The 13443-nt window shown below is 46.5% G+C and overlaps 1 protein-coding gene across 1 annotated transcript in view; it reads left to right on the top strand.

The window, feature by feature from the left end:
- Positions 1-13443, top strand: part of CIB4 (calcium and integrin binding family member 4) — a 72652-nt gene that overhangs the window by 53557 nt on the left and 5652 nt on the right. The window contains exon 5 of the mRNA XM_090063559.1: positions 9451-9592. Coding sequence (XP_089919685.1) covers positions 9451-9592 — 142 coding nt within the window. The remainder of the gene's footprint in view (positions 1-9450; positions 9593-13443) is intronic.

Below are 13443 nucleotides of genomic sequence, written 5' to 3'. Positions count from 1 at the left end.
CGAATGCAGCCAATGTTTTGTTCCTTTCTTGCTCTTTTCCCCTATGGAATGTGTTTCCATGATTCAACCTACTCTGCTTGTCAGGCTGGAGCATTCATTAGGGACATTCATGGGGTTACAGTCGGCTATAAGCTGTAGAGGAGCCAGAATTCTCGTTGCAAAAAAAGCCAAATAGCAAATTGGGCTGTATTTATGGGAAAGTCACTGGCAGGCAAGTCACGGGAAGGAATTTTTCTGCTCTATTCAGCACTGGGGAAGTCTCTCCTGGAGCCCTGTGTCCAGTTTTAGGCCTCACACTTCAAGAAAGAGGTGGAAAAAATTGGAAGAGTCCAACAGAGAGCAACAATAGGTGAAGATGAATATATGCCCACGTATTGACGTGGATTTTGTGAGGGAGCATCTTGAGAGGCTGGACCCCCATAAATCAGCTGGTTCAGATAGGTTGCACCCAAGAGTGCTAAAGGAATGGGCAGACATCATAGTGCAGACACTGGTGAGGATATTCAAGAATTCGTGGCACTCAGGTGAAGTACCTGAAGATTGGAAGAGGGCCAATGTAGTGCCCATCTTCAAGAATGCGAGTAAAGAAGATCTGGGAAACTACAGGCCAATTAGTTTGACCTCAATCCCTGGAAAGATCTTGGAAAAAATTATCAAAGAAACCATTCTTGACAGACAAACAGAAGGCAACCTTCTGAGGACAGTCAGCATGTGCTTATTGTGGGTAGGTCTGGCCTGACCAATCTCATTTCCTTCTATGACTAAGTGATGTATCACCTGGACAAAAGGGAAGAGGTTGACATCATATATTTGGACTTTAAGAAAGCCTTTGACCTGGTGTCCCATGATGTTCTCTTGGAAAAATTGGGCAACTGCAGCCTTGACTACACTACAGTCCAATGGCTGGGGAACTGGCTCCGCGATCGGAGGCAGAGAGTGGTAGCCAATGACTCCAATGGCTCCGTTCTCAGACCTGTACTCTTTAATGTCTTTATAAACGATCTGGACTCTGGTGTCAGAAGTGGACTGGCTAAATTCACTGATTACACCAAACTTTGGGGAAGCGTGTCCACACTTGAGGATAGGCTGGTGATCCGGGCCGACCTCGACAGATTTGCAAGGGGGGCGAATGAAATCTTGATGACATTCAATACGAAGAAATGCAAGGTGCTCCACCTCAGGGAAAAAACCCCACATCACACTCATAGGCTTGGCAATGCTACACTCACTAACACTATGATCAAAAGAGACTTGGGCGTCATGATTGACCACAGGTCGAACATGAGCCATCAATGCGATACCGCAGCCGACAAAGTGAACAAAACTCTGGCTTGCATCTACTGATGAACCTCAAGCAAGACCCAGGATGTCATCTTCCCACTGTACTCAGACTTGGTAAGACTGCAGCTGGAGTACTGCATCCAATTCTGGGCTCCACAATTCAGGAAGGACGTGGAGAAGCTTGAGAGAGTCCAGAGGAGAGCCACGCACATGATCAGAGGGCAAGAGAACAGGCCTTACGAAGACAGGCTGCGAGCCATGGGACTCTTCAGCCTGGAGAAGTGCAGGTTCAGGGGTGACTTGGTGGCAGCCTATAAGTATATAAGGGATGTGCATCAGGATCTGAGGGAATGCCTGTTCACAAGAACACCCCAAGGGATGACAAGGTCAAACAGTCACAAACTCCTGCAAGACCATTTTAAGTCGGACATAACGAAAAGCTTCTTTACTGTCTGAGCCCCTAAGGCCTGGAATGGACTCCCCCCGGGGTAGTACCTACTCTGGATATGTTTAAGAAACATTTGGATGCTTATCTTGCTGGGATCCTTTGACCCTAGCTGACTTCCTGCCCTTTCGGCAGGGGGCTGGACCGAAAGATCTTGTGAGGTCCCTTCCAGCCCTAATGTCTATGAAATCTATGAAAATTCATGGTGCTTAGGGTCAGAAGGGACCAAAACAAATCATCAGGTCCAACACCTTGCCCCAGGCAGGAATGGGTGCCGCGGTCATATCACCCCAGCCAAATATCTGTCCAGCCTCCTCTTGAAGACCCCCAAAGTAAGAGAGACCACCACCTCCCTTAGGAGCCCATTCCAGAAACAAGCAGCCCTAACTGTGAAGTAATGTCTCCTGATGTCCAGCCCGAACCTTCTCTCTAACCATTTGTGCCTGTTATTCCTAATAACCCCAGATGGGTTTAAGAGCAGATCAGACAGACATTTGTCTGGGCTGGTTCAGACAGGGACAGCCCTGCCCTGAGTAGGGGATTGGATGAGATGGGCTCTACTAGCTATGATCCTCTATGTTGCTATAATTACTGCTCCTTGTATTGTTCTCATGCAAGCACTGAGATGCCCCGCTTCAGACTGGCATCCCTGAGCACTCTGTGATCCACATGGCCCTGTCCTTATCATCTGGAAAAGTCAGGCACACAAAGAGGGAAACCAAAACCCAGGAGACAAAAATTGCCTGATATTCCACAGCAGGTCAGTGGCTGAACCTGGTGTAGAGCTCAGATCTGGCTAGATCATGTGCTGCCATGTGTACCAGGCTGCAGGCATTATACCCTCCATTACACCCTCTGAAGGTGTAATGTCCATGGAGCGGGTGAGCTGCTTCATTAGAATACACCCTGTGGCAGGAAGCCACCTTTGTTTCTCCCCAAAACCTCTGCCCTGTGACAATGTGATTAGGATGGCCCAGCAGAGGAGACACACCTTTACCCTATCTCTTTAGGTAACCTGAGCTGGAGACATTCCTGAGGGGGGGAAACCTGCTCCCTCAGTGACTAGTATCACCTACCTAAGTGACTGGTATCACCTACCTGGGTGAGGGGCTTCTACCTGGTGGGCTGGAGTCTGCCCGGCAACTGGTGATGTATTTCAAGTTGGTTGGCCGACAGCCACCCAGAACTGGCCTCCACTGGACCAGGTGAATGAGGTCACAGGGGCTATATAAGTTAAGACTGCCCAGGAGGAGGTGGTAGCAGCCGTGCGGGGGACTCAGAGGAGTTTACCATCTGAAACTGGCTCTCTCCCCCAAAACTCATGAGCTAGAAACGGCCTGCCTCCAAAGGGAAACTTCACCTGCCTTTGGAAGATGCTTGTGAGTAAGCTACTCAAGATCTGATTAGATATCTAGCTGGCAGTAACTCAGATGCGTGATCAAAAGGCTACCTCAGCCAGACTGTTTGCTCTTTAGGATTTCTAGGATATTTGCTCAATCTTGTACCCTTTTTTCACCGTATCCCTGTAATCAATAAAGTTCTCCTTTGTGACCGGTGTGGGAGGCTTATTGAGGGGTGGGTCTAAATTATGCCTAAGAGACCCTTTAGGTCTGCAAACTAAGGGAGACTTTCCTCTTTGCCCCTGACTTGGGGAAGTGCCCCAAGTGCCTGTACTGGGCCAAGTACCCGTAGGACTTTAGCCTGTGTTTCCCCGAGGACACAGGGCCAAGAGTGAGTCCCTTCTCGGGGTGGTGGCAGCTACATCACCCCCAGGCTAATGAGTGCGCTCTAGGAAGGGGATCAGCCAGATGTGAGGCATCCCTAGGGAGGCACTCAGAGCCTGGAAGGTGGTCAGGCACAGGGAGGTGGGCGGCTCAATGCAGGAGTGCCCCACCACACACCCTAATATGACCGAGACATGACTTAAGTGTGTAGAGGCCTGGAAAAGGGACCAGTTTACCTTACCCAGCTTGGGCGGTGGCTAGTATGCAGCACACATTATCATAGCCTGTGCAGGATCAAATAGCAGCCTTCAACTCCCTGCAGGGGGGTTGCAAAGAGGATGGAGCTGGACTGTTCTCAGTGGGGACAGATGATGAACAAGGAGCAATGGGCTCAAGCAGCAGCTAGTTGGATATTAGGAACAGCTTTCTTACTAGGATAGTAGTGAAACACTGGGATAGGTTACCCAGAGGTGCTGGGATCTCCATCCTTGGAGGTTTTGAAGCCCTGAATCAAAAAAACCGTGGCTGGGATGATGTAGTTGGGGCTGGTCCTGCACTAAGCAGGGGGTTGGACTAGACAGGCCCTTGTACGTGATGTGTGTTGTGTAGACACGTTACAAAATGCCATCAAAAATTGCCATTCTGCTAGGTTAGTCACATGTGAAAATACGTATTAACTTGTTTTATCATGGTAGGTTTTGATTTATCATGGCAAGTTAGACCACCTCCGATATGTTTTAGATTTACCGTGGCCAGTTGTTCCACCAGGTTTCATTTTATTGTGAAACTTTCATTACGTGTACAGGCTGTCCTCGACTTACAATGTTTCGAGTTATAATGTTTTGCACTTATATTTATAAATTGACGCTGTGTTTCAACTTTATGGTGTCAGTTTTGACTTACAACTCTTGATCTGATGCGACACCACGCCAGCGAACATGTTCACTGTGTCGCTCATCCCTCTCGAGAATATCTGTCCAAACTTGCTTGGACACTTTCTTTAAAAAACCAGACAAGACACCAGAAAAACTTGCAGCCAAGACTCCTGAGAAGACTCCAGCCAAGAACCCTTCAAAAAGTCCAACCCAGAGCCCTTCAAAAAGTCCAGCAAAGTGACCTCAAAGAAGTCCTTCCAAATCAATAGGATTGCTATTTACAATATAAATACATTCATGTAGTTATATTACTCATCTATAATTGATCGAGGACAAAATTCTGGGGTATTTTTGGTGAAAACAGAGTATCAGACCTTGGTTTAGGAACCATTCCCTGACTTACAACATTGTTTCTTATAAGAAAATTGGTTCTGAGTTAGAGCGTTTCAACTTAAGACACGGTTTTGGGGAACCAATTCTGTCGTAAGTCCGAGGATTGTCTGTATGCTCGCACACAGCTAGAATCGCCATTTCCCCAGTTCTGCCCTCTAGGGTTTTTTACTAGTAATTGCACATTAACCAATTATGAGTGTTAAACGCATTACATGCAAAATAGTACCAGGGATCATCGTGGTACATTGTGAGAGTGAAATAAACCCAGAGAATATCTTTAGCTAGAAAAAGCCAATATTGTGTACAAGCGCAAGTTGTGATCTCCTGTGGTCCCTCCTAACTCTCATATTCTATGATCATAGATTTCATAGATTTCATAGACATTAGGGCTGGAAGGGACTTCAGGAGATCATCGAGTCCAGCCCCCTGCCCAAAGGGCAGGAAGTCAGCTGGGGTCATAGGATCCCAGCAAGATAAGCATCCAATTTACTCTTGAAGGTGCTCAATGTAGGTGCTTGAACCACCTCCGCTGGCAGACTGTTCCAGACCTTGGAGGCTCGGGCAGTAAAGAAATTCTTCCTTATGTCCAGCCTGAAACGGTCTTGCAGGAGTTTGTGACCGTTCGACCTCGTCATCCCTTGGGGCGCTCTGGTGAACAGACATTCCCCCAGATCCTGGTGGTCACCCCTGATAAACTTATAGGTGGCCACCAGATCACCCCTGAGCCTGCGCTTTTTCAGGCTAAAGAGTCCCATGGCTCTCAGCCTGTCATCGTAAGATCTGTTTTCCTGACCTCTGATCATGCGCGTGGCTCTCCTCTGGACTCTCTCCAGCTTCTCCACATCCTTTTTGAATTGTGGAGCCCAAAACTGGACGCAGTACTCCAGCTGCGGCCTCACCAAGGCCGAGTACAAGGGGAGAATGACGTCCCGGGATTTGCTCGAGAAGCATTTATGGATGCACGCCAGCATTTTGGTCGCTTTACTAGCCGCAGCATCGCATTGCAGGCTCATGTTCATCTTGTGGTCAATGATGACCCCCAAGTCTCTTTCTTCTGTAGTGCTAACCAACGTAGCACTGCCGAGCCTATAAGGGTGCTGCAGGTTTTTCCTCCCAAGGTGGAGAACCTTGCATTTATCAGTGTTAAACACCATCAGGTTCTTGTCCACCCATTTGCTGAGCTTGTCCAGGTCAGCCTGGATCACCCGCCTATCTTCTGGCGTGGATGCCTTGCCCCAAAGTTTGGTGTCATCGGCGAACTTGGCCCGTCCACTCCTGACTCCAATGTCCACATCGTTAATGAAGATGTTGAACAGGATGGGTCCCAGGACAGAGCCTTGAGGGACCCCACTGGTCACAGGGCACCACGATGAGTGACTGCCATCAATCACAACCCTCTGGGTCCGACCACGGAGCCAGTTTCCCAGCCAGCGGATCGTGGTGGAGCCAAGGCCACAACTGGGCAGTTTGGCCAAGAGGTAATCATGGGATACCAGATCAAAGGCTTTTTTGAAGTCAAGATATATGACATCAGTCTCTTCTCCCTTGTCCAGGTGATAGGTCACCTGGTCGTAGGAGGAAATGAGATTGGTCAAACAAGACCTACCCGCAACAAACCTGTGCTGGCTGTCCTCTGAGTGTTCCTACTTGTTCAGCCCAGAAGGTGGAAGTATCAGCTAGAAGTCATCTGCAGGCCCCCTTAGAAGGCAGCACTCTCGCTGATGGTGGGGAGCAGGTGAACTCCCCTTTAGGCTCTCTTTATTCCCACCTATCATTGGTCCAAGGTATGGAAATCCTTCAGGCAGCCTGCCTAGGGTGGCAGATCCCTATGAAATCAAAGAGCTGTGTGAGACATGTGAATGTGCTGCATCTGCACTTGTGAATCGGAAGTTTTCGGTTACTTTCTGTTGAATCTGCTAATGCCAATGCATATATGGTTTTACTTTAAGTTTCCAATCAGTTCTGCACTGGCCATGCTTTCCTACATTTGTGCCTGGAGTAATTAATTTATGAGGCCCTGGGACAAACATAACAAACTTCCTGAATGGTAGATGCCGTGTGAAAAACAGAGACTTGGGTCTGTTTGACTGACTATGGAAGAAACCAGGGGTTGTAGTAATGAATCTGGAATGGGCATTGATAAGATCTTGGTACAAGTTTAGTTTTTAACCAGCTGCTCAGAAGTGCTCAGCTGAGCCAGCTGGAAAATCTGGCTGCTGCTTTTTCTGTACTTGTCTCCCTAGAGAAATGGTGGAGAGACACCCCGGCCAAATATTCTGTTCACAAGGCCTTGGAATTGCGGAAATTTCAATCAATGACCTGCTCCATACAGCTAGGGACAGGGGTCAGGGACCCTAATATATCAGAACAAATGAAGGGCTTTGCTTCTCTTATGAGAATCCTTACTCAGGCATGTCAGCATTTGTAGGGTGGAGCCTACTACTGGGCATATCTACACACGTGCTTTAATGTGCATTAGCATATTTTAATGTGCATTAAAGTGTCACAAGAAATCATATGCTTTTGCTAATGCATATTAAAATAGGTTAATATGCCTTTTCCTGGTACCTCACAATGGAGGTACTAAATTTAATGCCCATTACCAAAGGCACATGAATGAACATGCAGATGTGCCTCAAGTGCGTTAACAAACCCTGGGTCTTATCGGTGCCCCTTTTCAATTCATTTTCATCTGTCTCATGTCATAAAACATTTTGGCTGCATTGGATTAGCCTTTTTTGCCATTTGATCCTCAGCCAGGAGAGTGGGTTGAATGATTTGCAGTGCCACACTCACAGTGTGCTATGGTTATAGCATGCTCTTTCCATTTTAATGAGCAGTTGTAGCTACAGCAAATGGAAGTAAACCAGTCCCAAACCTTCTATTTTTATCTATATTTTGATTAGGGAATAGATGATTATTGCAGTAAAACGTGTGTGTTTCTTTATAGAACTAGTCCTTAACACTCTGAAAGACAAGCAGTTATCCCCTCTCTAGATGGTGCTAGAACATCATTTGTGCCTCAGACTTCTTCATTTCACCCTAAAACAGTGGTTCGCAACATTTTTAGACTCAAGGCACCTGCCCATAGAATGAAGCACCCCCCATTAGATTCAAAGCCCCCTCAGAAAATGCCAGCTATATCTTTCACTCATTTCTTGATTACGAAAAAATACTAAGGCAACTCTCTCTGGTCCAGCTCAGAAAGGCCACAACAGCTCAGGGCATTTCTGACCCTGTGGATTCATACTTGAAATCTTGGGCTTTATCTCGTGACCATGTGTAGATGTTTGCACACCTAATAGTGCTGAGGCTGTCTGGCTCTCCGTGGCACCCTTAAAAGGATTTCATAGCACCCCAGGGCAATGCATCACTCTGGCTGAGAATCATGGCTCGAAAAGAACTGCTCAACCTGTTTATCTGCCACCCTTTATGCCAAAATGATGAATCAGGACCCCCCCCAAACCCATGAGAGGGGCTTAAAAAGAATATATTTTAGATGTACTTTGTCATTTTCTTTCGGCGATGCTGAAGTCATGTTCTGAACCTACTCTCTACAAACCCTCCACTGAAGAAATGTCCTTTTTTCTTTTAAACAAAAGCTGAAGTTAACACAGGACTTGAGGAGCTAGGAGTCTAAAAATGATAAACTACCACAAGCCTCGTGACAAAGGTACAAGTGGTGCCAATTTCTTGGAATTATTTTTAGAGCTTTGTTTTATAGGAACAATCATTTTTCAGATCCCTGGTATTACCGGTGTAGGATGAAACCCAGCCTTGGGACCAGCTGGTCCCCACGAGGCTGAGAACGCTACAGAAAAATTGGGAAGCTTCATTTAAATTTCATGTTTTCCTGTTGTTGTTAATCACAGAATCATAGAAAATTCAAGTTGAAAGGGACCTCAGGAGGTCACATCTAGTCCAATCCCCTGCTCCAAGCAGGACCAGCCCCAGCTACATCATCCCAGCCAAGGCTTTGTCTAGCCAGGGCTTCAAAACCTGCAAGGATGGAGAGTCCACAACCTGTCTGGGTAACGCATTCCAGTGCTTTACTACCCTCCTGATGAGAGAGTTTTTCTTAATATCCAACCTCAACTTCCTTTGCTGCAGCTTCATCTGCCCCCACTGAGAACAGTCCTCTTTGCAGCCCCCCTGCAGGGAGGTGACGGCTGCTCTTCAATCCCCCCTTGGTCTTCTCTTCTGCAGACTAAATCAGCCCAGCTCCCTCAGCCTCTCCTCACCAGTCCTGTCCCCCAGCCCCACAGCCATTTTTGCTGCTCTCTGCTGGACTCTCTCCAATTTGTCCACAACGTTTCTGTAGTGGGGGGCCCGAAACTGGACACAGGACACTCTGGCTTCCCCAGTGCAGAAAGGACGGGAAGAATCACTGCCCTCAATCTGCTTGCAACACTCCTGCCAGTGTAGCCCAGGATGCTGTTAGCCTTCTTGGCAACTAGGACACACTGCTGGCTCATATTCAGCTATTTGTCCCCTGTCACCCCCAGGTCCTTTTCTGCAGAGTTGCTGCCCAGCCAGTCAGCCTCCAGCCTGCATTGGTGCATGGGGTTGTTCACTCCTGTGTGCAGGACCTTGCACTTGTCCTTGTTGAACCTCATGAGATTTTTTTTTGGCCCAATCTTCCAATTTGTCTAATGAAGATGATGATTCTGTTGGTATATTGTCTATAATGTAAGCAGGGTTTATTTAATCAACCCCTTCTTTCCCCATCCAGGTAAATCCCTTTCAGGACAGAATTTGCAAAGTATTCTCCTGTGACGGCACCTTTTCCTTTGAAGATGTTCTAGGAATGGCCTCCATCTTTAGTGACAGAGCTTCTCCCCGTCTCAAGGCTGAATATGCCTTCTACATTTACGGTGAGACCACCCACACCCTCGGCTCTTGGACATTATGAGTCAGCAGGGAGAGACCACAGAGCCTGCCCCAGTGTGCATGGGAAGGGGAGAGTCTTACCGAGCTGGCACTGGGCAAACGAACGTTCTTTGTTGTGTGTTTCTGTATAATCTATGTATGTGAAGTCTACAACAGCCGCACTCTACACGTTGGGAAAATAGGCCATGCTTGTCAAATGTGAGGAGTTATTCAGGAGCCTGAATGGAGGCATGTGAAAGAGTTTTCAGAAAGTTCTAAGTGTTTGTGTGTCAGAGATCTTATGCAGGCAGGCAGTATGACCAGTCCCTTCCAAAAATCTCAGCCTACATGAATAAACATTGAGGTAGAATAAGAACAATACAGCTCCACCAATCCCTAGCCTTCCAGTATCACAAGTCAGGTCCTCCAAATCAAGGTATTAGCTTAAAAATCATGAGGTTTTAAGAAGTCATAAATGTGAGATTCAAACCTTCTGTCTTTAAACCCTCTGGGTCTCCATTTTCCAGGTTTTCTCCCCAGATGGGATGGGCAAAAATGTTCCTTTTTGGTTTTGGTAATGAAATCAGAGACTTGTGATTTTCATGTGACTCATAGAGCTAGGACCCCTGCAGGAAAAAAAAAAAAACTTATCCCAAGATGTGTGATAAAACAATAGGTGCTAGGTGATCAAAGGATATTTAGGGTCCAAACCCTTCACCTGGTCCTCCCTCCAGTGCTCATGCACTGATATACCATTAGTTTCAGTGGCCTTACTCACATAATATTAAGCCTCTGTATAATGACTGGTAGGACTAGAACGCTTGATCCTCAAAAAGAAATCTGCGTCTTAGTCTGCTTTCAACCCAGAGCCCCTCTCTTCCTGTCTAAGGCTTCAGTCTAGGATACAAGATTTTTATCTTAGGGGGAAGTTACATTTAGATCACATTAAGGGCACTTAAAACGTAAGTGTCCACACATTAAAGCTCATTGGTACATGCTAAGTGCCCTCTGAGCATCTGAAAGTGACTCCATTTAAAACTAAGGGCACTTAAAACATGAGTGTCCACACATTACAATTATTAGTATATGCTAAGTGCCCTGTGAGTGTCTCAAAGGGATTCCACTTCAGGCGAGGGTTAGCTTTGGGTCTTGCTACCCAGCTTTTGTTAGGATAACTTTAGTCTGCTTCAGGGAAATAAAATGAGCAATTATAGGCCTCTAGCATCCCAGGATGCACTGTTCCCAGCCCCCTCCCAGAGCTTGGGGTTTGTAGTCATACCATTATGTATTTCTAGAGTGGCACCAGCATTCTGTGTAGCAGCCCATCACAGAGCCAAAAGGCATGAAATGCTTTCTTCCAGGGAGTCTGTCCTTCTTTGGGCAGGGCCCTGGTCCTCAACTTTTTCCAAGGAGGATCCCCATGATTCAACTCCTCCAGGAATGGGTCCTTAGTTCAGTACCACTTGCTCACCATGGTCCAGTTAGGAGGTCCCCAAGAGCTTGATTCCTTGCTTCCTCAAAAGTTTTCCAACTGGAAAAGGACAAAACAGTGCCTCACATATTAGTCACCTCCACTGCAGTCATGCTAATGGTGCTTATCATGAGAAAGGGGCCTGGCCCCTGTTTCTGCTTTGGCTCCCTTGGCTCTCACCTCAGCACTCAACCCTGACTTGGAATCTCACCCCTGATCATTGCACTGATCCTGTTGGACAAGCATATGGCTTACCACCTAAGCTGTGCCATGCCATTGCTATGCATGGTTGCTGGATTAAATGGAAGTGTGAGAAAGGCTTTTAAGTTAGCAAGGTGAAGCGAAGTCTAGAGGCACCCCTTGTGTTTGAAGGCAACTTCTTTCTTCCTGCCTACACATCCAGGGTTCAAAAAACCCACTGCACTGCCTGGCAGTATTCTTATTATTGCCTGTTAACACCTCATTTCTTTATCCAGATCCAGAGATTCTGGTTATACTTCTTTTTCTAGCTGGGTCAACAGCTGAGAGAGAGTAAAACCCAGTCATTGGTCTTCCATTGTATTTCCAAAGCAACTCCGTTGATACACTGATGGTTTTTGATGGACTGAAGCATTCAAAACTGGTGTATTAGTCTCTCTTCACTGCTTTCCTTCTATCCCATGAAAGAAATGAACCCTTCACAACACAGGAATGGGAAGTGGGGAACGGAAATTTTGCAGGTTTGTAAAAATAATACAGAAAACTTCTCACATTCTCTGTGTGTTTGGAAGTCAGGGCACCATTCTTCTCTACAATGACTCAATAGATGTGAAAGGAATTTTGTTCCTTAGAGCAGTAAAACATTAATTATTGTTAGACCCTGCACAAAATTATGACTGAGCATAGCATTTGCTGCTGCAGGAGTGCTATTGGCTTGAATTTGAGCACTCGGAACAAGTGAACAACCCAATAAGAAGTGCTTGTAGAGTCTTTCAGTTCTTATGACTTAGTCACTCAGTAAAGTGATTATGCATAAACCAACCTTTCAGGAATGTACCAGCAGGTACTTCAGGGAGAGATGTGTAAAGCAATTGTTCTCAGTGAGAGCAGATGACAGAACAAGGAGCAATGGGCTCACGTTGCAGCAAGGCAAGTTGAGGCTAGATATTAGGAAGAACTTTCTCATGAGAAGGGTAGTAAAGCACTGAAACAGGCTCCCTAGACAAGTTGTAGACTCTCCATCCTGGGAGGTTTTGAAGACCCTGGTGTACAAAGCCTTGTCTGGGATGAGTTGGTTGGGGCTGATACTGCTTTGAGCAGGCAGTTGGACTAGATGTCACCTCCTGAGGTCCCTTCCAACCTGAATTGTCTATGATTCTATGAAGACAAACAGATTTAGTGAATGATAATGCTAACAAAGATTCTCTCTATATTTAAAGACATAGACCACTCCAGGTCCAATCCATTGGCTGTTTATACATGAGGGACTTTATTTTTAATAGGAATCTCATGCATCCTACTTGCAGAACTGAGCCCAGAGTTAGCTTAATTTTGTATCAGTACAGAATTGTAGAGAAATGAGAATTTAAAGTGGTTTTAAAAATGGGCTAAAGACACCAGGGCTTTTCCCTATACATCAATAGGACACTTTTGAAGTTCAGCTACATTGTCCTCATTAGTCTGCTCATCAAACTGGCATAAATATGCATGATCTAGAGTGATGAAAGGATGCATTTAAAAGGGCGGCTGAACGTCAGATGTCAGCGATAGAGAAACAGCCCTAAAGAAATTCCTGAAACTATCTTGGCATTTCCAAAGCAGTTGCTGCACAGAGTGTCTCATGGCCTAGCACGGATTTGCATTTCAAATGGGGGACTGTGCATTACAAACAGGACTGGGGTACTTCATAGCAATGCATGCTAAAAAGCCACTTGGCAAGGGAGCAAGGGAGCTGCAGAGGTCTACTGGAAAGGAGGTTAAACCACGACAGTCTTCTCCCGGGGCTGGGAGAATGGGCACATGAGCCATCTCCTCTCCTAAGGGGAGGGAGTCAGGCTTCTGCCCTCACCCATCCTCTTATTGTCAGGACAAGCATAGGCACAAGCTGTCAGATCTCATTTGTCCTGGCAGAAGAGAGGGGCTTGTATAGGAATCCAGCAGAATTTGGTGGCACCACTGGTGCCAACCTCAGAGACAATTCAACTAATACCACATGCCGGCCACACATTGCCATGGTATATGTTGCACTTCAAGCTTCTCAAACATTGATTGCTGTTAGTGTTAGCTTGAGTTTATAGTGACAGCTTCAGGCAAAAAAACCTTCTCTGACTGTCCCCGACCTGCACAGCTGTGACTAGAAAGCTGTTGAGCAGGGGCCTGGCTAGGAGCTACAGCCAGGAGCTATCC

The sequence above is a fragment of the Crocodylus siamensis genome, chromosome 1 (genome assembly GCF_052110815.1).
Source record: "Crocodylus siamensis isolate JL-2025a chromosome 1, ASM5211081v1, whole genome shotgun sequence".
Taxonomy (NCBI): Eukaryota; Metazoa; Chordata; order Crocodylia; family Crocodylidae; genus Crocodylus; species Crocodylus siamensis.
Note: the sequence above shows the minus strand (reverse complement) of the source record. Positions and strands in the feature narration are given on the sequence as shown.